General features: G+C 57.5%; 3 protein-coding genes across 3 annotated transcripts; 2 read left to right on the top strand and 1 right to left on the bottom strand.

Annotated features, from left to right (window-relative positions):
• Positions 1–7127: 7127 nt before the first annotated feature.
• On the top strand, positions 7128–9993 carry LOC104578811 (pepsin A). The gene is made up of 9 exons (XM_010226384.2): positions 7128–7212; positions 7548–7704; positions 7796–7913; positions 8098–8216; positions 8320–8519; positions 8743–8859; positions 9040–9178; positions 9530–9622; positions 9819–9993. Exons 1-9 carry the CDS (start codon positions 7154–7156, stop codon positions 9966–9968), a joined length of 1152 nt encoding a protein of 383 aa, XP_010224686.1. The 5' UTR covers positions 7128–7153; the 3' UTR covers positions 9969–9993.
• Positions 9994–12453: 2460 nt separating this feature from the next.
• Positions 12454–15506, top strand: LOC104578826 (pepsin A). The gene is made up of 9 exons (XM_088534270.1): positions 12454–12533; positions 13024–13171; positions 13341–13458; positions 13662–13780; positions 13965–14164; positions 14622–14738; positions 14820–14964; positions 15065–15163; positions 15332–15506. Exons 1-9 carry the CDS (start codon positions 12478–12480, stop codon positions 15482–15484), a joined length of 1155 nt encoding a protein of 384 aa, XP_088390396.1. The 5' UTR covers positions 12454–12477; the 3' UTR covers positions 15485–15506.
• A 1190-nt stretch (positions 15507–16696) lies between these two features.
• Positions 16697–23323, bottom strand: VWCE (von Willebrand factor C and EGF domains). Its single transcript, XM_088534222.1, has 19 exons — positions 23214–23323; positions 22540–22634; positions 22347–22436; positions 21792–21920; positions 21595–21711; positions 21408–21524; positions 21054–21182; positions 20622–20959; positions 20462–20555; positions 20305–20387; positions 19860–19947; positions 19607–19692; positions 19274–19391; positions 18880–18965; positions 18183–18279; positions 17900–17982; positions 17380–17470; positions 17081–17163; positions 16697–16876 (listed from the first exon to the last, which is right to left on the bottom strand). Exons 1-19 carry the CDS (start codon positions 23321–23323, stop codon positions 16697–16699), a joined length of 2214 nt encoding a protein of 737 aa, XP_088390348.1.
• Positions 23324–23992: the final 669 nt, after the last annotated feature.

Genomic DNA, 23992 nt, shown 5'->3' with positions numbered 1-23992 from the left:
ACTTTTCACGTCCATGAGAAAAAAAGGCAGTGAAAAGATAAACTCGATACCCTTTCATTCAAAATGCAGAATGCAAATATTGCAAAAAGCAGAGGAGAAATGCAAATCACTCTTTAGTCTTCAAAAATTACCTTTATAGAAAATTAGGCTAAAAATCTTTTGATTCCTTTTCAGAAAAAGGGACTCTGCAAGATTGGCTTCCCACCAAAACCAGAGGAGACCAGATGAAACTGTCAGGTGATGGCAAGTTCAAGCTGATCAGTGAAGCACAATTCATTAACTTCTGACTGAGAAAGAGGAATTTAGCACTTGAAATACAAGACGGCCTTCAGTGCAGAAAAACATTTGGGTGTATCTCACCATTACATCATATGGGCCGGAGCAGACATGTTTTGCAAAACAAACATCTGAACAAATCTCTCTCCCAAAAATGGCCCCCTTTTTTTCTTTCTTTTTAGTGGCAGTGTTTGAATTATTATTAAACTGGGTCCCATGCTGAGAGAGAGATGGAGACACTGCCCGAAGCATCTCACAGAAATGTGGAACAGCAGGCAGAACTTCCAGGAATCTGCGTCATAAAAATAAAACGTGAACCAGGACAGACTGCAGAGCTGACCGTGTGCATATTGTTAGTTCTTAGTAAGCAATAATTTTTACTGTGATTTCAGTAGCCGTCAATAGAACAAGGAGCAGTTGCAAACTGCTTTAATTACCAGAAGCCAGAGAGACTTGCAAAAGCATGACAGAAATCTATGTTCAACTTCAAAATATCTGATATTTAAAGGATTACTACCTTTCCAAGAATATGCCACTTGGTACTCGGAGAGCAATGATGCCTGTCTGGTTGTCATAGTCTTTACAAGGGCCATTGCCTCAGCTGACAACACGGATCATGACATGTTTACTAATGTGCAGAAAACCGAGGGAAAGAAATGAAACAAAAACCCTATTTGTCTGAGAAAAGTTTATTTAATTGTTGCTTTGCTGAAACCTAAAACAAAGTCACAGGTGACACTTCCCTTCCCAGCGTCCTGGCAGTGACAGTAGTCATATTTTAAGTCAACAGTTTAAGGTATTTTGTACATCTGTTTGCACACTTATACTTATTGAAGACCTGCAGCCTTGATAGATAGAGCAAAGAAATGTGGGAAACTTAAAAAAAAAAAAAAAGAGAGAGAGAAAAAAATACTGTTTTCATGAATTCAGAGCTTCTGAGAGATATCTAAGAGAAGTCCACCTTTCATCTCTGCTTAGCCTGCTAGTTCTCTGACCCAAAGGGGACAACCCTAACCAGGAAAGGATATTAAAGTCGTTCTCTCAACCAATTTGATATCCGGTCTTTTTACTGAGGTAGAGGCACTGTTTGTGCCTCTTCTCGTTGATTTGGAATGTGAAGCCCTGCTCTTGGAGGATCCAGAGTGGAGGCTTACGTCGTACCCATTGATTTTACATGGAACCAAATTGCCCCCACTGGGTCTGAAAACTGGAAGGTTTTGCATATTAGTCCCAGTGATTCCAAGCACTTTTTTTTTTCCACAGATACTGACTAAGTGAAAAATAAATAAATAAATAAAAGGATGAAAATAGATACAAACATCAGCATTTTCTCTTCCTGAACCTGCCAAGCACAGGTCCCTTGTTCAGCCTCTGCGCTGTAGGATCCCTGGATGCTTCATATTCCTCAAATGCACAGATCCCAATATGAGACTAATGGCAGGACTGTGCCCTCCTCTTACTTAAGTGCCACATATCAAAACCCAGGACAGATGTGCCGCTGAACTGGGCACCAGGACAAAGGAGCTGTGGCTGAAGACTGAAGGATTTGCTGGTGCCAAGTTATTCAAACCTTCCTCCTTATATCTGATCTGTTTGCTACTCCCCCACCACTTTTTGAAAAGCCTGGAAGAGGAAATGGAAAATAAACTCTTCCAAAATGTGTGTTTCACCACAAACACCTGGAGGTTATCGAGACATCTAACCTTCCTCTAGACCAATTCCAAAGCTCTATACAGCTGTGAGATAAGCCAGCAGGAACAGAAATACTTTCATATGCAATGAGGCAAGGACAAGCCTACCTGCTCCATTCCCTACCTCATAAGAAGTCCTTTGCGTCCTTCACCTCACAGCTGCATATCCCTGTCGAGCCTAGAATACACAAGAGGAAGGCTGAATAACTGTTATGCAATCTTAGGGCTTCCCCTGTTATTCCAGATACAGGTACTGCTCCTCGGGAACTCTGGATTTACTTGTTTTTGGACAAGCATGAGTCTTCAGCAAGGACACGATGATGGGCAAGCCAAAACCTTTCATGAACCCCAAGCATCTGGGCTGTTGGAACATGAATTTGACTGCAGGGCCTTTCCAGGAGCACAGTCAGAATCTCCTTCACTTTCTACCTCCAGAAATTGCAGTGGACATATGCTGCCTTGCACCCAATCACTGCCACAGAGCATACCAGTTCCTCAGCCCCGTCACTCCTAGGCCACACTCACCGTTTGCCTCCTGTGCTCTGCTGCATGACTGCAGTACATGCGCTTTGCATCTCACAGAAGGTTTTGGAGCCGTCTTCCAGGGCCAACAGGACCTTCATTCCCAACGCAATGTTAAACTCCTTGAAGTGGGAACTAATACTTGCCCATGGTTACAGGCACCAGAGAGCTACAGCTACCCCCTCCACCGCTAAGAGCAGACAAACTGCATCCCACTCAAGGTCTTTTGGACCTCCTAAAGTGCTCTTCACAATAAATACTTCTTTGCCAAGCCTAATAGGCAGCAACTTCTGAATTGCCTCTGCAGTGGAGTGCCTGGATGTCAGTCCTTATAGAGAGGAAGAGCTGAAAAAGCCTGAACATAGGCAGCTGTACAGATCTTATCCTGAGAGTGCTCAGCAGAAAGCTTATACGCTCATCAGAGCTGCTTTGGTAGCAATACAAGGAGCACCAAACAGACTCCTCTCTGCACATATCATAACCCTTTCCTCTCACCAGCACCTAGATTTGAGGAGACTTTGTGAAGGACCTCCTACAGCTCCATTTGTTGGTGCTTCCCTCAGTAATAAAAACCCTCTTTGCTTATTTTATCCATTGCAGTGGAAGAGCCTTTGCACAGCAGAAGGAGTCCCTTCCTCTGTGTGTGGACAACATCCAGCATGTTGGGGAAAGGAAATATAATTTCTCCTAGGTAAATGTAAATGCCCCCACCTGAAGAGGGTCAGGGCACATGGCTAAGGTAGTTTATCAGCCCAGCTGCATGTCTACCTAGGCTCCGATCTGATAAACTTCTGTGAATAAACATTTTAATGTAGCAAGGACATGTTTGCTCCAAAACTGATCCTTTGTTAGGGCCGTTCCCTATCACAGCTCATATTCATCAAGATGTGTTGTCTTACTTACATAGGGCCAGGAGTGTAATAGAAATGGAAAGTAAATGTTGTTGTCTAATCAGAGATTTTCTCTGTGATTTATGAGTAAGTGTAGGACATAGGCACGTGGCTTGGCTGTGCAAGGCCACCAAGGGACATGACGCACAGGCTCCATACTGGGTTTTGAAGCTATCAGTCGTTGCCAGGTCCAATCTGTCACCTTCTATTTTGCAGGTCAGCCAAGATCTTCTCCTTTCCAGACCCAGGAGTTACAATGAAGACTTTGTGTAACTTCCCCTTTTGCCCAGGGAGGAGGAGGGTTTTTTTTTTGTCCTCTTTATTCTATCCTGTCAGAGCCTACCAGGTTCTTATTCACTTCATTCGCCCCAATGCAATTTATCATTTAGCTTCAATTCTCATTATTTAGAGCTAGACTGAAACCAGTACTTGAGGGAAGAGAGCCAACTCCAGTCCATACATTAACCATAATCCCTATTTGTGGACAGACAGCAACTTGGCAGAGATGTGGTCACAGGGGATATGAAGGTAAGGCACCATAACCTGCCCGTTGAGCATCCAGCCTGCTAATAGAGAACAGGGTTAGAAACCTTGAGGAGTAAGTGTCCCGGAACATGTTTGTTTTCTGGTGAAATAAAACAGGTATTTGTAATAGATAAAGCAGGGGAGACAGTGGCTGTGTTTGCCCATTGAATATTCGTGCAAAATTAAGAAAATTTGACTCATGACTGGGAAGCCTGTGTTCATGGAGTTAGGTGGTCAGTCCTGGCATAAACCCATGGGCTTGTTGCTGTATTATGGTCACCAACAACTCTGATGCGTGTCAAAGCTGGGTGCTTGGCTCAGTCATCCATGTGTGGGTGTCCCGTGGCAGCTCAGGGTACCCATCATCACAGCATGACCATGCCCAGGGACAGCATCTTTCAAAGGAGTGCAGCTCACAAAAGCAGCCCCGGTTTCTCCTAAAAGCAGCAGTTCTTTAATACCGTCATGTTGCTGGCAGCTGGAGTCTCACTTCAAAAGTCCAGCCTTAGGCAGAGTAGGAGCCGATATCTTGCCAAGGGGCCAGCAACAAAGGAGAAGGAAGGTGCCTAATGCTGAATTTGGTCCTGCAGCGTTCACTGTGAGCTCCAAAGGCCAAGTAAAACACATCACTGAGGTCCTGGCAGTCAGGATCCTGCTGTAGAGGAGTCAGTTTTATTAACGCTCAAATCAGGAACCCAGCCTTGCTTTTGTTTCAGCATAATGATACGGAAACTCTTCACCCAGAAGGTCTTCCCATAGCAGAGTAGAGGATCTAGGGAAGGTCACAGCTCTTCCTTTGGATCCTGTAGGTAAAGCATATGCTGGCTTCGTGAATGGGGCTAGTTCACAGAGAGTAGCTGCGTATGCAGAGTGTTGGGTTACAGGGCTTGAAAACTCTGACCTTCATGATACCAAGGCAAAATAAAAGAAGGAGCATCTCTTTGAAGAGGAAAAAATAAACGCTCTTAACCTGGGAATATCCTTTAACTGAAGATGAATGTGAAAATATGTCTTGGCTTCACTGGTGAGATGGAAAACAAGCTTAAACTCAGGCACTGAGCACAGCTAATACTCTTCTAGATGTTAGAAAAATGAGACATCAGCCTGGGGCATGTTTTCTCTACAAAAACAGCTCACCAAAGGGTCTGGAGATAACATAGAGGCTGAAATGCAAAACCTGTCAGCAACTTTGAAGAGAGAATGCAGGAGTGTTTAGTCTGGCAGTGAAGATACCTTGACCGGCTGATAGTCGTCAGCCTCCTATAGCGTTGCAACAATGTTTTCTTCTTATAGATGCTCTTAATTATGCTTTGCATAACTCCAGACAGGAAATTTTGGGGTGCTCCCCTGATACTTATTGCTGATCAGTGAAGACATGGTTTGTAACACAAATCTGACTGTCTCCACAGACTTTCTGTGTTGAAGACTTTCTCCACAGGACAAGGATCCCACTCTCAGCTGCAGATGCCACCCTCCATCCAGCCCAGGAGAGGCTTGGAGGTGGCTCTGGAGGTGGAACAGAGCTGCTTCAAGGGCTCTCTCTTGGAGAGAAAATCCTCCACTCCCACCCTTGCCAGCCTGTCCCATCCCTCCAGCAATAGAGGCTGTAGAAGGACAAGATGTCCTTGGATCCCCTTCATCATCAACTTCCCTGCGCAGGGGGAAGGGTCCAGCTTGGTGCTTGTCGCCATTAACTTGTCTCATTGTGGGGTTCTCCCTCTAGCCACCCCCACACCTCCCTCATGGCACATAAGGCTAAGAAGGTCCCCAGGCCTGAAATCTGTCCCCTGTCCTTTAGTTGTCCTTGAGAATCAGGGCCACCCAACTGGTGCCTGGCAGTGCTGTGTGTAGGGTGGAAGTAATGCCTGGCCTTCCCTCTCCTCAGTGTGTTTCAGTACATGGACAGATCCTAGCATCTCCCTAAATAGAGTCCTCTAAAAGAAGCTGAAAGATGAATCCAAAGGGGCCTTCCTGCCTGGGGCAGCAGGGAGAACAGGGCAGCTGTGCTGTACTCCTCGCATCCCACCTGGAATTCTTCCACTCTCTGCAGGCTGCGACCGTCTTTGTGCCCGACACAGGAGCAAATATTGGTGATAGTCAAATCTAATGGCAAAGGGCCGTGAAGTATCAGGACATGAAGAACTGAGCATTTCTGTGCCAGCCCCTCATTTCTCTGCAGGTGCCGTGGTGATAAACTTCCGCAAACAGACGCTTGGCATTTTGCAGCATGACGAGGATGATCCACACGCCTGCCTTTTTTCTGACCTCAGAGAGCAGCAGTGCCAGGGCCGTAGCAAATGTCACCCCCTGCAGTGGGGGTGGTTAACCCTGGAAAAGCCTATTGTGAAATAAATACTCTTATCTAATCGCGTGTGATTTGCTCTGCTTTTCCTTGTGTGCCGGTGACTTGCATAACGCCAGAGGTAGCACACAGAGGTCTTCTATCCACACAGGCCTGAAGGGCTCAACCCAAAGGTCACAGTCACTGACTTCCCCTAGGAAACAAGTGACAGCTCCTTTCTCTCTCCATGCCTCCAAATCCTGCTGCCCCTCTTGGCCCAAGGCACGTTGGGTGGATGCGGCCCAGCTGCCCACCCTCAGCAAATGCCCCTGCAGGCTGCCTCCCCGCCTGTCCCCCGTCACCATGAACCCCCAACCTCCCTTCCCCATTTAGCAGCATCAACACGGGCAAGTGCCCAGCCCCACTCCCCAGGTGCTGCTCCCCTGGGCAGCGGACAACGCTCCCAAGCTCTCCGGAGAATCATGGAAACATTATGGTTGGAGGGGACCTTCAAGATCATCAAGTCTAAGAGAAGGGATTGTTGGTAGTGCTTTGCAGAGGGGTCCTTGCCCACACGGGCAGCTCCTGTGCATTACAAGCGTGCAAAGACAGCCACATGCACGAGCCCACCAAAAAGTCTCTGTATCCCACCCTGCTCCCACAAGCCCTTTCCCATCACAACTTGAAGACATTGCTTTTCCAAGCTGAAGCTGTCAATAACAACCCCTTGCGGAGGCATTTCCCTAATGCAAAGGCAGGCAAGATGGAAATCTGTTATCTCGATATTCCTTCACATCTCCTTTAAGGACATTGCGATAACTCCCACGGGAGCAGTTTGCTTTCCCTATCGGGGATACTGACCAAACAAGAGCGGCTTCGTGCACTGCATATATAAGGAGTGGGACACGGGTATTGCTCCACATTCAGCATCTCTATCTCCTTGCTCTGGCAGTTGAGCGTAAGGAGACATGATGAAGCTGCTCCTCCTTCTCAGCTTGGTGGCTCTCTCCCAATGCCTTGTGTCCAAGTGAGTATCTGGAGTGGCTTGCAAGAGCACACTCATGCTGCGATGGGGGCACCCCAACGTTTGGGCTCTCTCATCTCCTTGGGGCCTTCTGAGCCAGGACAATGTCCCTGGCTCCCCAAGTGTGGGGTGGTCCCATGGATCCCACACCAGGCATTTCGGGGACTGCTGCAAGAGACACCCCAGGACTCACATAAGAGGACTGCACAGCTCAGCTGGGGCAAAGAGGACGCACAGCCCTGGGGGAACCATCCCTTCCCTGGCAGGGAAGGACTGTGCAGCCCAGGGCTGGTAGTGGCTCTTCTTTACTGAACGGCTCCTCTCTCCTCACCATGCAGGGTCACTCTGAGGAAAGGCAAGTCCCTGCGGAAGGCCCTGAAGGAACATGGCTTGCTGGAACACTACCTGAAGCTCAACCCTTACAACCCGGCCAGCAAGTACTTCCCCTCGCTGGCTAGCACGGTCTCCTCTGAGCCTCTGACAAACTACATGGATGTGAGTACAGCACAAAGGTGGCAGCCTGGGGGCTGGCGCAGGCTGGGCAGCTCGCCTGCTCACTAAGTCCTTATCCATCCTCCTTTGGCAGATGGAGTACTATGGCACCATCTCCATCGGCACCCCGGCCCAGGAGTTCACTGTCCTGTTCGACACCGGCTCCTCCAACCTGTGGGTGCCCTCGGTGTACTGCTACAGCGAGGCCTGCAGTACGTGTTTGGCAGGGGCTGCAGCCTGTGGAGAGACCCCTTCCCCACCGCTCGGCTGCCCCAGCTCAGCCTCGTAGCACAGAGGAGCATTCCCTGCAGTGCCTTGCAGCACCGTCTCCTTATCCTTGGCCTCCCATGGCCACGATGCAGCCAGGTTGTGACTATCTCTATCCTCTGTCCACAGCCAACCACGACCGCTTCAACCCAGAAGACTCCTCCACCTTTGTGGCCACCGACGACACTGTCTCCATCCAGTATGGCACCGGCAGCATGACCGGAATCCTGGGCTATGATACTGTTGAAGTAAGATAGAGATACTTCAGCCCCTTGCCCTGCAACATGGTGGATATCAGGCATTTCCAATGCAAACTGAGGCACGTCACCTTCTCCCCGTCTCTCTGACCAGGTTGGGAGCATCACAGTTAGCAACCAGATCTTTGGGTTGAGTGAGACAGAGCCTGGCGATTTCTTCTATTACACCCCCTTCGATGGCATCCTGGGTCTGGCCTTCCCCAGCATCTCTTCCTCTGGAGCCACCCCTGTCTTTGACAACATGATGAGCCAAGACCTAGTGAGCGAGGACCTCTTCTCAGTCTACCTGAGCAAGTAAGAAAGGGCCAAACCTCCTTGCAGAGGTTTTCATAGTCCTCTCACACTAAATGGGCCCCAGTTGTGCGCAAGCCCAGGCCTTGCACAAAGCACTCTTGTGCCTTGCTCTCCGCAACGTGGCATAACACTGTGCCTGGTCACAGCTTCACGCAGTACATTTGCTACAGCCCTTTGTAAGAATTGCTCCGTCCAGGTGCCTGACTCTTCTCCCCTTCCACAGCGATGACGAGAGCGGCAGCTTTGTCATGTTTGGTGGCGTTGACTCCTCTTACACCACTGGAGGCATCACATGGATCCCTCTCTCTGCTGAAACCTACTGGCAAATCACCATGGATGGGTAAACTCCCTGCAGCAGGGCTTGGAAAGGGACAGGCAGGCATGAAGGCAATGGGGACTCACAGCCCACAGAGCCCATCATGCTCCAATGGCCCTGAGCCATGGTCAAGTAGAGAGCAGAGCCTTTTGCTCCTTGGTGGCTCACGGCACTGAGATGCTCACTCTGGTATCTCTGCTCCAGCGTCACCATGAGCGGGGAGACCATTGCCTGCGCGTCCAGCTGCCAGGCCATCATCGACACTGGCACCTCACTGTTGGCTGCTCCCAGCACTGCCGTCGCCAACATCCAGGATGCCCTTGGTGCTGACTCCAACGGCGAGGTGAGACCTCAGGGGAGCAGGGAAGCGGACAGGGCTTTGGGGAAACTTCATGTCCAGCAAGGCTCGTGCTGAAGGCCCAGCTCAATTATGTCCTCGAAAAGGTTTGTGCCACAGGCAGAGCTGCCCCAGCAAAGTCAGGGTCTCTGTCTCCCTCTAAAGGCCAGATCCAGTCCGGACACTGGGCCCTCAGCTGCTGCTTGGGGCTGAAAGCCCTTCTCCAGAGCAGAAATGCAGTTAAACACCTGGGGCAACAACATGGTTCCCTGGTTCGCATTTCTCCCAGGGACTTTGTGGCAGTTTCTGGCTTGCCTGCACAGCCACTGATCCCTGCCTGCTCCTCTTTCCCCACAGATCAGCTGCAGCAGCATCAGCAGCCTGCCCGACGTTGTCTTCAACCTCAACGGCTATTCCTTCCCTGTGCCTGCCAGCAGCTACATCTTGGAGGTGAGCATCCTTGCATGGGAAGGAGGTTGGGGGAAAGCTGAGTTAGGAGGCATCATCCCCCCCATGGCCCAGAAATCCTCACATTTAGAGTTACCTCTCTGCGTAACAGTTACCAGCAGGACTGCTCAGCCCTCAGCTCAAGGGCTAGGGCAATCAAAGCACCGATAACCACCAGGCTCCATGTTCTTATCTGCAGAGCGATGGGGTTTGCAGCCTTGCCTTCGAAGCCATGGACGTCTCCACCGAGTCCGGTGACCTCTGGATCCTCGGTGACGTCTTCATCCATGAGTACTACGTGATCTTCGACAGGGCCAACAACATGGTAGGCCTGTCCCCTCTGTCCTGAGCACAGCAACACCGTGCACATCTGCAGCCTGTCTCAAGGGGACAGCTGGGCAGGTCCTGGCCAAGTCACCGGACAGAATAAAGCACTAATAAAAGCACCAATATTTCCGTGTCTTCCTGGGGAGGGCTGGTTCCGCCTGCGCCGATGCTCACGCCACCAACATATTCTTGGGCTGTCCCTAACACAGGGACACAGGGCGGCCATGCAGGGCACCCCGCATGATGGTGTGGGGAAGTACAAATTGTACTTGCCCAGCTGAACGGCAGGCCCCTGGCCTGGCCTTGGTCAAAGCTGGGAGGATAGAGGGCTGAGGCTTCCCTTGGATGTGGCAGGTTAGCTAGGCCGCGTGTGGAGCCTGAGGGGATCACGGCATGCAGAGAAGGTCGAGCTGCAAGTGATAGATCAAGGGGCTCCACTGATCCGGGGAGCAGAAATCGTCGGTGCCTAAACAAGGGGCAGCAAAGCCCAGGGATGTCCTGAGACTCGAGGAGCCAGCTCCCAGCCTCCCGTGCTGGCCCTGGGGCTAAGGGACAGCTCCTTGTCCCCATGCGCAGGGCTCCCGTGTGCCCCCGCGGGGACAGCCGCCCCTGCGGCCAATGCTGGCAGACCGCAGCGTGCTGGAGGACTTCTTGGAGATGCACCCATCCCTCCTGGGACTCAAGGCATTCACCCAGCCACCGCAACAGGGCAGACACAGAGCCCCAGGTGAGCAACCTGGACGTGCTGAGTCTCCTGGGCGCCAGCGGCCAGAGATGCAAGTACGAAACAGTGCCAGGAGGTCATCAATGGGGCTTGGCTTCAGAAATGCGGGTATGCTGGGGAGAGGCAACCTCAGGTCTTGCTGCAGGACCTCAAGTTCAGCAAATCAATCCACAGGGTTATCCTGATAGATACAGGCAGGACAAAGGGAGGCTTCCTAGCCCAGGTGCCCTGCCCTCAGCAGCCCCCAGCTGTGGACTGGAGCAGGCAGAGCATATTTGCCTTCCCTAGCAATAAGACCAGGAGCTTCATGCTGTCTGGGGACATTGACATGGACTGTTTTTCTGGGAGCCTCCACTGGATTCCCCCTCTCGCAGGATTGCTCCTGCCAGATCCCAGTAAAGAGATGATGCTCCCTCCCTGTGGTAGCAGGGTAGATGCCATGAGAGCCAGAGGTGGGAGCCCACTGGTGCCATCTGCTGCCCCCTGAGCCGCTGCCCCATATGTGCAACACCTCTGCGGCACACATGCCAGTCATGTACAGCACTGTGTCCCTGCTCAGCATGGCATAAGGCATCCTGGGCAGGAGGAGAGGAGGGGGATAACTCAGGGTTTTTGCTCAGACACTCTCCAAACCACCAGCCACGCTGCACTGCTCAGTAGGACGGTGCTGCACCCAGAATGGGGCAGAACTGGAGTCCCAAATCAGCCCTCACTGGCTCCCACTGCAAGATCCAGGTATGGCTTCAGTCACAGGACAGTCCTTGGCCTTGTGCTAACACTCATATTACCAGCCTCAGTGCTTTGGTGCGGTGCCTGGCACACCAGCCATCCGGGCCCGCTTGTCTGTAGGCAGCAGCATCAGTGTCCCCTGTCACCAAGCCATTCTCAAGGGATGAAGAAACCATGGCCATGGGGCAGGCACTGGGGGAAGCAGGTAAGGGGGTGAGGGTGGCCCTCCTGCTCCCAGGGGACCATCCTGGCATGGAGGCAGTGATGATGGGAGCTGCAGGCCCGGCCAGGTCCCTGCTGCCATGTGAGACAGGCACCAGGACGACGCACCCTTCAGCTAGCACTCAGGGCTGCTTCGAATCGCGCAGCAGTTTGCCCTGGAGAAGGTTTTGCGCCCAGCCTTCATGCACAGCCCAGGCAAAAGGGGCCTCTCTGTGTGGGAGGTCACTGCCCTCACCCAACAGCGTTCCTGGCTGCCCACCCCTTGCTTATCGGGCCCATGCAAAGCAAACGCTGCTGCCGACCTGATAGGGCCAGCGGCATGTTTGTTCCGGGCACACAAGCCGGCAGCTCACAAAGTCCACCGCCCACCGGTGTGGGCAAGGGTCCCCTTCAGGAGCACATGGCATGCCGGGACTGAGCCTGGCGCTTTCCCACAGCCAGCACCAGCCACTGAGTCCCCATGGCCTCATGGCAGCCCATCACTGGCCTCTTTGTTCCAAAGCCAGTCCGGGATCACCTAAGACATGGCTGCGGGCCTGCAGCCTGGTGCCCTGAGCCCCTTTGCCCACCCCATGTTGGGACCGGCTCCATACCCGCTCGGTGACCCTGGCCACAGGAGCCCGACCCCGTGCACAGGGCCCAGCACCTCCCACATGGCTGTGCAAACAGCTCCTTCTTGTGCCAAGCGCCGCCCGGGGCCTCCGCTGCCCGGGCTGGAGCTGGGGCATTCAGGCAACCCTTATCGTGGCAGTCGGCACTCCTCATCCGGACACCCAGGACACCTTGAGGTGGCCCCCCACATAAGGGTTGCGCCACCGACGCAGCCCATCCTCACACACCAGCGTGAGGCTTCGCCATGAAGTGGCTCTTGGTCCTGGCGCTGGTGGCCGTTGCTCAGGGCACGGTGACCAAGTGAGTAGGGCGGGAAGGCGCTGCATGGGGCTGTGGGCAGACACGGGTCGCCGCGGGGGGCTCGGCGGGGAGTCCACGGCCAGCTCTGCTGCACCCCGAGGGTAGGACACAGGATGCAGCCAGGCTGGGGAAGGCCATCCCTGTCCCCTGCCACTAGTTGCAGCTTCTATCCTGGCGCAGGGGAGATGAACCGCACTGCGTGCAGGGCTGGGCTCTCACGCATTTGTCATGAGCACCTTCTTCATGGGAAATCACCTGGCTAAACCCAAGCTGTGGCTTCTTGGAGGCGCAAATCTGGGGTTTGGTTTGTTTGTTTGTTTGTTATTTTCCTGGACAAAAAAAAAAAGAAAAAAAAAAGAAAAAAAAAAGGAAAAAAGATGCCTTTTTCCAGGAATTTTGCACAGATCCCTGAAAAGTTCTGACCAGAAGCAGGGAAAAGAACACAAGCATGTGTCTACTCTCCATCTTTAACTGCAGCCTTCTATCTCAGGGTCAGCCTGAGGAAAACAAAGTCCCTGAGACAAATCCTCATGGAACTGCAGTTGCTGGAAGACTTCCTGAGCAAACACCCACCCTTGCTGGCTGCCAAGTACTTCCCCACCACAGCTCCCTCTGAGCCCCTGGCAAACTACATGGACGTGAGTGAGAGCAGAGCTGGGGACTGCATTGGCCTCCAGCTGGCACGGGAAGTGGTGGTGGGCAGGGGAATCATGTGCATGGGCTCTTTGGGCACACTTTGGACCAGCAAGGCTGGCCCTACCGCTGCAGTGGGGGGCATCTAATACGCTCTCTATCCTGGTTTGGTAGCTGGAGTATGTGGGCACCATCTCCATCGGCAGCCCACCACAGGAGTTTGCTGTCCTTTTCGACACAGGATCCTCCAACCTGTGGGTGCCCTCCGTGTACTGCTCCAGTGATGCCTGTGGTAAGTGTTGCATGACCAAGGCCAGTGGAATGAGAGCCCCTGGCCCTGACCCATGTCTCAGCCCAGTTGAAGTTGCTCTGCTGCCCAAAAGAATCTGAATCACCCCAGCCAGCGCTGGTGGACGCCAGAAGCAACAGCTGCAGCAGCCCCCTCATGTGATGTTGGCTGCTGACCCTGGTTTTCACCCACTTTTGCTGTTACAGCTGATCACCAGCGCTACAACCCAGCCCTGTCCTCCACCTACCATGGCACTGCCAACAACATCTCCACCTGGTACGGCACCGGCAGCATGACAGGCTACCTGGCCTACGACATCGTCCGGGTGAGCGCGTGGGAGGATGGAAAGGACAAGTCCTGGCCCCTGGAGCAGCAGGAGGAAAGGCGACGGCAGGGGAAGGAAGCCAGGGCAGGGCGAGGAAGGGAGTCGCACTGACACGACCCAGGTCTCTCTCCCAGCCGTCTGTCACGCAGGACACACACCTAATCCTGCATGCTCTCCCACACAGGTCGGAGACATCCAGGTGCCCAACCAGATCTTCGGTCTGAGCATGTATGAACCCGGCTCCTTCCTCTACTATGCTCCCTTTGATGGCTTCCTGGGGCTGGCCTTCCCTAGAATCTCCTTTGCCAGCGCCACCCCAGTTTTTGACAACATGATGAGTCAAGGCTTGGTGTTCCAGAATCTTTTCTCCATCTACCTGACTCCGTAAGTCCAAGCTGGCCCCGGGCGGACCCTTCCTCCTGCTCTCTAGGCACAGTGCACAGTCATCAGGGCGGGAGAGGCTGGCGGCACAGCCACGCAGCAAAGCTAGTGCTCTACACAACGGATAGAGCAACCATCGCTGATGGGCAGAGCTTAACTTTGATACAGCCTCATTCCCAAAGCAGGTTTGAGCTCATGCTTTGCTAGCCTTCCCCCAGCAAGTCTCCTCGTTTGGAGTCCGTACACCCTCTTCTGCGCACTGTGCAGAAGAGGAACAGCAGCCACCTCCGAGGGGACATAGAGGGCACCACCATTCTCTTTGCCCTCCCTTGCCCCCTGATCACCTCCATCAGGAGAAAAGGCAGGAGAAGTCCCCGGGGAAGGGCCGTGTCCCACCTCCATGGCAGTCGGCAGAACATCCCTCATCATTGCCTTGGCCCTTGCTGTCTCTCTCCTCCAGCGATGAGGAGAAGGGCAGCTTTGTGATGTTTGGGGGCATCGACGACACCTATTTCACTGGGAACCTCAGCTGGATTCCTCTGTCCTCAGAAACCTACTGGCAAATCAAAGTGGACAGGTAGCACCCGTCCCTCCACCTCACTGTGTCACCAGGTCCCCATCAGGATGCTCATCTCACGGGTGGCCCCTCTCTCCCCAGCATCACCATGTACGGCCGCCCCATCGCCTGCCCCTACGGCTGCCAGGGCATCTTGGACAGCGGCACGTCACTGGTGGCTGGGCCTGCTGCTGGCATCAACAACATCCAATACGAGATTGGTGCCACGCAGGCCAAAAACGGCTCGGTTTGTGGGAAGGGAAAGGACAGGGTGGCAGCAGGGCTGGCGGGGGGCGCGAGGAAGGGCCAGGCCTGAGGCACAGCTGTCACTTCCCCCAACCCCACAGTACATGGTGAACTGCAGCTTCATCAGCCTGCTGCCTGACATCATCTTCATCATCAACGGCATCCAGTTCCCACTGCCACCCCAGGCCTACATCCGCCAGGTAGGGACAGCTGCCAGGCTAGATGCCACCGTGCCACCTTCAACCTGCAGCCAGCCTAGGGAGCTGCAATGTAGTGGGTGGCAGGCAGAAAGGGCCTGGGAGGGCAACGCTGCTGTCCTCCTGCCTGGGCGCTCACCCATGCTCACTGCTGCCTCCTGTCCCCGCTAGCTGAATGACGGCTCCTGCATGAGCGGCTTCGAGGCCTTCAGCCTCCACACAACAGCCGGAGACCTCTGGATCCTGGGGGACGTCTTCCTGCGCCGCTACTACAGCGTCTTCGACAGGGCCAACAACATGGTAGGGCTGGCGCCCGCCCTGTGAACCTGCCTGTGCAATAAAGGGCGCCGAGCCCTGGCCTCGCACCGGCCTCACCGGGGCCACGTGGCAAGGCAGTTCCACGGTCCATCCCGACCTCTGGCTCTACCCCTGTCCTCGCAGAGCACAGGACGCTGGGCATAAATAGCAGGGCAACTTTATTGATGCTGCAAGGGGAGCCAGGGGCCAGGCCCACGCTTGGCCCGCAGCAGGAGGAAAGCCAGCCTGCCCTCTTGTCCCTGCTGTGGGCCAAGGGTCCAGGGTCCCCTGAGGACCTGAGGAATCTCTGTGCCCGGCCGTGGCACTGTGGGGCTGGTATGAGGCACCCAGCTTAGCACTGCCCCCAGGCCAGGGCATCTCCCCCTTCCCCTCCTGCATGAACCCAGAGCGGGGGCACGTTGAGGTCCCGTCCTGCCCCTCAGTCCCTGCGTACCAGGGCAGGGAGGAGGAGGGGACCCACAGGACCCAAGGGGCCTGGGCTCTACACCCCATCTGCCCCATGGCAGAAGGGGGCAGGCACCCTCAGTCTCCCTGCGCACCCCCTACTGCTCTCAGTGCCCCAGCCACCCACCCGCCCCCAGGGGCCGGCCAGGCCAGACCTGCTGGTCCTGCAGGCCCCTTCCTCCTCCTCACCCTGCACGTGCAGCACCGAGGCCCCTAGAGAGCCACGCGCCCCTCGGGACGGTCCCTGCGGGCTGGGGCCGAGGGCTCCGCATCCTCAGGAGGTCCCTGAATCTCAGGGCTTGAGCTGCCCGCAGTGCCGAGGAAGCCGGAGGTCCCAGGGACAGCAGTGGGCAGAAGGTCTTCCAATGGCCCTCCATGCTGCTCTGTGGGGCTTGGCCCAGGTGGAGGGGACGTACCAGGCACTGCGCTGCCCGGAGAGGGGCTCATGGCGCTTGGGGGCTGAGTGTCCAGGGGAGGCAGGCTGGCATGGAGCAGAAGCTGGGCCAGGCGGCGCGGGGAGCCCGTGGAGGCCAGGACACGGGGACGCGGGGTATGGGCAGGCACATCCTCACGGGATGGGTCATGGATCTGCTGCAGGACCTGGGTATCTGCCACTTGCAGAGAAAGCACCTTTGGTTAGCACCTCACCTCCTGCCCCCAGGTCCCTCTCCGAAGACACACAGGGGCTGCAGCCACAGCCAGCACAAAGCACCCAAGGGCCTTAGGGTTCAACCATCAGCCAGGTTGTGCTCAGCCCTGCAACACCCATCCCACTCAGAGCATCCTGACAGCAAGGGCACGGCTATCCCACAGCCACGCTGAGCCTGCCCCAGCACCCCAGGCACTGCTGGCATCCCCATTACCTTGGCAGGGTGGGCAGCAGGCAGCTGGAAGCAGGCCAGGCTCCACGCAGGACTGGGGACACAGCCTCTTCTCGCAGCTCACCTCCCCCAGCTGAGAGCAAGGGCAAAGGCACGGGGTGAGAGCGCGCCGCCAGCGCCCGCTGCGCGCTCCCCGCAGCACCCAGAGCGGCCCCACCGGGGAAGGGAAGGTCTCTGCTCACCCAGTTTGGAGCCCTGCCCCAAGCCAGCAGCAGCAGCACAGCCCTGCTCCCACCCCAGGGCTGGCAGCTCTCCATACCCGGCAGCGCCCGCTCACCTGGCACGTGCAGCGTGTGCAGGGCTCACCCTCGGGGCTGAACGTCTGCCCGTTCACCACCTTCCTGCCCTCATAGTTGCAATCTGCAGAGAGCGAGGAGAGGACTCACAGCAGCCGAGCGAGCGGCCGCGCGGCAGGCGGCCTTGCAGCGGGTGCCAAGCGCATTCCTCCCACCGCTGCCCAAATCCTGCAAGCAGCCTCTTCGGCTCATCCCACCTAGTGTCCACTCTGCTGGGCTGGGAGAGGGGACCCAGCAATTGCCCGCAGCCCAGGGGGGCTCGGGGCTGTTGCTCTCTTACCCTTGCAGACGGGGCAGCATTCCCCTTCGGCGTGGAACGGGTACGTGCAGAAGATGGCACAGTCCACGGGCGAGCAGGCCACCGAGCCCAGCTGCAGGACACAGCAGAGACACACGCAAAGGCTCTGCGTTAGTATGGACTGGGGCAGCCTAGGGATCCCAGGCAGGGGAAAAGGGAGTTACTCCACTAAAAGTTGTTTTTTTTTTTCTTTTTTTTTTCCTACAACAGAGGGAAAAAAAAATGGAGCCAGCCAAAAGGACAGGATCTGGAAGGGTCCTTTCTCTACATGCAAAGCCAGGGCTTTCACCTTCTAATGCTTGCAAAACTCAACACTCACTTGCGTGCTGACTCACAAATGATGTTGCCCCACACTTTCACGCTTCGGTGCCAGGCTACCCCCGCAAAAGATAGGCCAGAGCTAAGCCCCAAGCACCTAGGGAACAGTGCCCACCTGCAAAGCCCAGCCACTGCTGACATTTTTGCTGCTGTTAGGAGGTCTACCCCCAGAAGCAGCCCTCACCAGGCAGATGCAGCTTAGACAGGGGTCCAGGACAGATGGGAATGTCTCATTGTTGTAAAAGATCCTTCCCATGTAGGTGCAGCCTGTGGGGAGGAAAGAGTAAGCTTATGTTCCCCAGGTTGCTCAGCAGGGACTCAGGGCTGCCAGAGACCCCTCCACTGAAATACAGGCTCACTGGCTCCAGTGCTGCCTCAGGCTGGTGGAAGGTGCTCAGATAAGTGACAGGGGTGTGTGGCTGCCACCTCTCCAGCTCACACCCGCTGGCTCCCTCAGGCCCGGTCACCTGCTGAGCAGTCGGGACAGCACTGCCCGGGGATCTGGATGGGGTAGGGACACGTCTCCACGCAGTCCGTCCGCTTGCAGCTCACGGACCCGTCTGCCTGCGAGAGAGAGACACTTGACAGAAGCCTAGGGCCAGGACCAGTGCCACCTGTCCTGCCCCTGCTCTGCTCCATTCCAGAGCTGGCTGAACCTCAGTGTCAGGCACAGCTGTCTCTGCCAGGATCTTCCAGAGGGAAGATGGAGCCAAGGTGTTTAGGGCACACAAAGCCAGGGCGCTCCCTGGAACTCGGCAGGGAAAAGAATGTTGTTGGTGACCCATTGTCACCAACCAGCAGCTGCGATAGAAGCTGCTGTGCTTGGATTGCCACTCTGCTACGAGGCATACACTTTGTCCCTGTCACATGGAGCAGGGAACAACTGAGCTACTGGCCACAAGCATCCCAGGGATCCCAAGGGAAGGTCCATGTGTCCTGGGAGCCTGGAGGCAGCAGATTCAACAACGGAGGCAGACAGAGAGGCAGTTTACTTTGGCATCTAAACAACCTCTCGTTCCTTCTCAGCCCCCTACCCCTGCAGCCTCCCCCTGCCACACAGTGCCAGGGAGCCACGGGTGCAGCGCAGGATGGGAACTGGCCCCAGGAGCCATGCATGGGGCAGGGACAGGTAGGAGGAGTGAAGCAGAGCAGGTTCTCATTCACCTGGCAGATGCATAACTCACAGGGATCGCCCGGAGACCAGATCTGTCCGACAGGGAACTCCACACCGTTGTCATCCACAAAGCAACCTGGTGGGGAAAGGGTTGGCAGAGCTCAGATGGGGCACGTGCACGGTCACACCAAGCCCTGCATCTTGCTAACGCACATATGCTGCTGTGTCCCCCCCGCCCTATACACACGTGTCCACACTGCTGTGCACACATGTGCAGCACAGCACATGCACCTCCCATCTGGTACCAGGTCCCCACTCTGCCTCTAAACCCCACATTGTCCCCAAATACCCTACCTGTCCCCATGCAACCCCCACATTCTTCTCTCCTTGTCCTCAGCTGACCTCCCACACCCTGTCTCCCAGGTCCCTGCAGTGACAGCTCACCTGAGGGGGCCGGCGGGTCCCGACAGGCAAAGCAGCACTGTCCAGGACCCAGGTGCCACTCGTGCTGAGGACAGTCCAGCGCAGGACACGGGGCAAAGGAGCACTCCACCTCGCCGCTCTGAGGAGACGAGGACACGTCACAGCTCACCCTGCACCCCCACTGAGCGCAGGGTCTTTGCTCCAGGGTGCTGGCAGGACCCAGAGCAGGGCCAGGTCCCCACAGCAGCATGGTGGAGGAGGGCAGGAAAGCCTGCGCCCAGGAGCATCCCTAGGAGTGTACCAGACCCACATCCCCTGCCCGGGACACCCATGCTGGTGGGTTCAGGAACCTACCCGGCAGACGCAGGTGGTGCAGTCATCCCCATCCAGACTGAACCGGGCTCCATGCACGTACGTGTGGCCGTGAAAGCTGCACTTCGCTGGAGAGGAGAGAGGTGGTGAGGCCAGGGCTGGGATCAGCCGGGGACGGAGAGCAAAGCATGAATTTGCAGGAGAGCCCATCCTCGGGAGAGCTGCTTCCCCTCGGCTTCCCTCTCGCCCCACGTGTGCCTGGGGAGGGTGGCTGCCATGGGGTGGCGGGACCCACCTGGCTGGCAGGAGCAGCAGTCAGCAGTGGAGGAGCTGGGGCAGGGGCCTGGAGGGCACTCGGGGGAGATGCAGGAGACGTTGCCAGCCTGAGGAAGAGAGAGCACGGCAGCCGGGGCCATTACTTCATGGCCACAGGGCCAAGCATGGTGGTGACGCGTCCCTTTCCCATGATAGAAGAGTGATGCTATGTCAGGGAGGGGATCTGCCCCAGCCCATGTGTCCCAGGCCATCGCCGCAGAGGTGGCACAAGCTGAGGACAGGACAAACCTCAGCAGTGCAGCCTGCACCATCCCACATGCAGCTTGAGAGAGGCCTGGGGTCAAAACCAGGAGATCCGTGGGGCGCCAGCAAGGACAAGAGAGGTCATTCCAGCCCCAGCGCTTGCACAGGGCCACCTACCACACGGGTACTCAGGGACCCCCGCACGGCCGTCGCAGACTCACCAGGCACACACACACTGTGCAGTTCCCATCCGGCAGGGAGAAGACGTCCCCTTCGGCCCGGGCCACCCCCTCGTGCAGACAGCCTGGAATTGAGCCCCAGGGACAGGTTACGAAGTGCTATGGAAGGCAGCGGAGGGACGCGGGGAACGCGGCTCACCTGAGCAGCTGGGGCAGCATCCGCCTTCGGGGGCGGGCAGCGGGTGGGAGCAGGACGCTGGGCAGCTCACGGGCTCGCAGAGCACTCGCCCTCCCTGCAATGGCAAGGGCCGGTTGGGCTGCGAGGCCACACGGCGAGGCCGGGCGGCCGGGGCACTTACGTGGCAGGCGCAGCTCAGGCAGCCGGGCTCTGTCCAGCGGGCGCCCTGCTCCTGGGGGACTCCCCGGTGCCAGCAGCGAGGGTCTGGCAGGGCCGGCGGTGGCACAGAGGTGCCAGGAGCTCCCTCTGTACGCAGCAACACCGCGTCGGCTGCGGGTGAGGGCGCAGCGGGGAAGGAAGGTGCCGGGGTGCCCAGAGCTGGGGCCGGGAGGTGGGGAGACGGGGAGCCCCTGGGGACCAGGAGGGGTCCCCCAGAGCCAGGAGGGAGCAGAAGGAGAGTGGGTGGGTGCTGCAGGGACTGCAGGATGGGCGATGGGGCCAGGATGGATTTGGGGAACCCTAGGAAGGAAGGAGAGAGATGTCACTTCAGAAGCACACGGGACCACAGAGCCCACTCTGCTCCCCGCCCTAGCCCGCAGGAAGAGCCGGTTACCTTCGCAGGACACCCTGTCCCCACCGAGACGGTATCCGGGGCGGCAGGAGCACAGATAGCTGCCCGGCGTGTTGTGGCAGGAGTGCTGGCAGGCCCGTCTCTCTGCTGGCCGCCGGCACTCATTGACATCTGGGAGACAGGGGGACACGTCAGCGCCCGAGCAGGCAGCTTTGCCCCAGGGAACGTCCCCAGCCTGCTCCCCACGCAGCCATGAGGGAGCCTCCCGTGCAAGGAGCGCCGAGCACCCCATGTCACGTACCCCCACTTCGCCAGGCACTTTATGGCCCGGCCAGCAGAAGGGAGGATGAGGGTCCTGGCCGGACATGCAGGTGGAGGATGGTGCACTGTACTCACCCACGCAGGAGTGCCTGTTGCCGTGGAGGTGATAGCCGGGTCGGCAGGAGCAGCGGTAGCTGCCCACGCTGTTCTTGCAGCGATGCTGGCATGGCGTAGCCAGGCACTCGTCCGTGTCTGCAAGGCCGAGGCAGAGGGTCAGGAGGCCGCGGGGCGTCCCCACGGCGCAGCCCGGCTTGCCACCCACCCTGGCAGCTGTGGCGGTCGGCAGAGAGCTGCATGCCCGGGCCGCACTCGCAGACGAAGCCGCCCTCGGTGTTGACACAGAGCCCCTCGCAAGCAGCACTCAGGCACTCGTCAATGTCTGGCGGCGAGAAGGAGGAGCTGGAGGGATGCGGTCGCCACCAGGCACCCTCACCCCGCTGAGGACTGCCTGCCGCTCACCGGTGCAGCGGACACCGTTCGCGGTCTCCACCATGGAGAAGCCGAGGGGGCAGACACGGGCCACCTCTTGGCACCCTCCGTGGTTACAGGAGAGGTCGCAGCCGTATTCCCCGCACATCCCGGGTGGCTCTGAAACGCAACCAAGAGGTCTGCAGGGGAGCGCTCTGACCATCCTTTGCCCCCACATCCGCTGCATAGAGGAGGTGCTGGGTTTGGGGCCGTTGCAGTCCCAGCTGTGGTCTCTTCCTCGTCTATTACCATAACACTGTACACGGAGCACAGAGCCGAGCCCAAGTCCCAGAAAGCCGCAGCTTCCCAAAGCCAGGCCTCCGTGCCCTCTTCCCAGAGCGCTCCGAGCATGCTTGCTGCCCCAGGCCATGCCTTCGCCCCGCGTGCTCTGAGAGCATCCTCAGACTCTAGCCCCCCTCCGGCCACTTCTGCCTGGCAGGGGTGGCAAACATCATAACGCGGAGAGAGAGGGAACAATGTGCCCTGCCAGAAACACCTCTATCCCCTGCCATGATGGGAGCCAGGGAACCAGAGGCAGGTGCGTACCTGGGCAAGTGATGCCTTGCTCGCCATCTGGGCAAGAGCAGAGGTTAGGGGCGATGCACAAGCCGCTGCCACAGCCAAAGGAGCAGAGTGCTGCAAAAAGCCAGGAGAAGCAGCGGTTAGGGGGGAAGGGACCCCCCCACACGTCCCCTCCACCTCGGGGCATGTCACCGAGTCCTGGGGCGCCCGTACTCACGCAGAGTGCACTGTCCACTGCCCGGCGACAGCATCCACCCGGGGCAACATCCACTGCCGAAGCCCGAAAAGCAGACGTGCGGCCCCACGCGGCGCCTGAGCCGGGGAGGAGAGGCTGAGGCCACCCTGCCCCGAGCCCCCAACTCCCATCCTGCTCCTGGCTTCTTGTCCCGGCAGCCGCACGGCAGGGACTGAAGGCCCAGGGAGAGGCTGGTACACGGGGGCTCGCGTCCACCTCCGGGAGCAGAGACCCCTCAGCCCCAGGGATGGGCGCGAGGACTGCGAGGACACGCAGGGTGCCAACGGACGCAGCCCAGGCCTCCCCATCCTGTGCAGCAGCGTAGGCAGGTGTGGGGTAGACCAGACCCAGACTGTCACAGCGCCCCACGTGTCCCTAAAGCAAGGAGGGACATGCAGACAGCGCTCGCCCCGCGCAGGGGGCAGCAGGGCTGTGGGGCTCACGCTGCGCTCGCCCCGGCCGCCCCACACGTGCAGCAGGACGCGCGTCCCCGGAGCGCTGCTGCGCGGAGGGCAGCCCCGGCCCCAGGCGCCTCAGGGAGCGGGTGGAGGGATCCAAGGGGAGCGGGTGGAGGGATCCAGGGCTCCATCGGGCAGCAATGCCCAGGTGCAGCTGCGAGAGAGAGGGAAGGGAAGGGAGCGGGGGGACCCGGCTACCTCTCCACAGCAAAGCTGGCTGGCTTCTTCCTCGCGGGGTAAACCCTGCCCTGGGCACCGGGGAGGAACAGGGACACACAGGCAGCCTGGAAGAGCAGCTCGACCAACATGACAGGCGGCTCCAGCCCGCGGCACGCTCCCAGCGCCTGCCTTCCTGCCTGCCTTCCTCCTCCTCGGCGGCACGGGCGCCTACCGCATGCTGGCCCTTGGCCCTGCTCCTCCTCCTGCCTGCTGGGCCGGGAACAATGCGGGGGGTGGAGGGAGGCGAGAGCAGGGAAGGGGGCCGGGGAGCGCTGCCGGGGGAAGCTGCCGGGACCGGCCCTCCACCCCCGCGGGCGAGCGCCCGCGCGCGCCAGGGCTCCTGGGGATGCTCGTGCTGCGCGGGGCATCGCGGCGCGGTGCAGAGGAGCCGCCACGCGTGGGGAGGCTGCCCACGCCGCCAGCCAACGCGCAGGCCGGGGCCGGCTGCGCGGGGAGCAGGAAGATGCCCGGCACAGCAGCCCTGTTGTTCGCAAGACTTTGCGGGGGAAAGCAGCAAAAACATCCCCCTTCTCTCCTTTCCCACATCTGGCAAAGCTCCGGCCTGGCCTCTCCCCACGCCTCCTCCTCCTGGCGGCACTGGGCCGCTTTCCCAGCCCTGCGCAGGGACCCACCAAAACGGAGCACGCAGCAGATGGAGGGGCCGGAGCGGAGCTAGGCCGGGGGGGGAAGCGGGGGGCACCCCTGCACATCACCAGCACTGAGGGGGCAATGCCAGGAGGGAGAGGGATGCGGGGGCT

Source organism: Tinamus guttatus, unplaced genomic scaffold, assembly GCF_059628265.1.
Source record: "Tinamus guttatus ecotype Peru unplaced genomic scaffold, ASM5962826v1 Tinamus_guttatus_pri_ptg000546l, whole genome shotgun sequence".
In the NCBI taxonomy this organism is placed as follows: Eukaryota; Metazoa; Chordata; class Aves; order Tinamiformes; family Tinamidae; genus Tinamus; species Tinamus guttatus.
Note: the sequence above shows the minus strand (reverse complement) of the source record. Positions and strands in the feature narration are given on the sequence as shown.

Coding starts and splice junctions, on each gene's coding strand:
- LOC104578811 (XM_010226384.2), top strand. CDS start 7,154: ATGATGAAGCTGCTCCTCCTTCTCAGCTTGGTGGCTCTCTCCCAATGC. Junction 7,914..8,097: donor CTGCTACAGCGAGGCCTGCA/GTACGTGTTTGG, acceptor CTCTGTCCACAG/CCAACCACGACCGCTTCAAC. Junction 9,179..9,529: donor GTGCTGACTCCAACGGCGAG/GTGAGACCTCAG, acceptor CTTTCCCCACAG/ATCAGCTGCAGCAGCATCAG.
- LOC104578826 (XM_088534270.1), top strand. CDS start 12,478: ATGAAGTGGCTCTTGGTCCTGGCGCTGGTGGCCGTTGCTCAGGGCACG. Junction 13,172..13,340: donor CCCTGGCAAACTACATGGAC/GTGAGTGAGAGC, acceptor CTGGTTTGGTAG/CTGGAGTATGTGGGCACCAT. Junction 15,164..15,331: donor CCCAGGCCTACATCCGCCAG/GTAGGGACAGCT, acceptor TGTCCCCGCTAG/CTGAATGACGGCTCCTGCAT.
- VWCE (XM_088534222.1), bottom strand. CDS start 23,323: ATGTTGGTCGAGCTGCTCTTCCAGGCTGCCTGTGTGTCCCTGTTCCTC. Junction 22,437..22,539: donor CAGTGGACAGTGCACTCTGC/GTGAGTACGGGC, acceptor GGCTTTTTGCAG/CACTCTGCTCCTTTGGCTGT. Junction 21,921..22,346: donor GCAAGGCATCACTTGCCCAG/GTACGCACCTGC, acceptor GTTGCGTTTCAG/AGCCACCCGGGATGTGCGGG.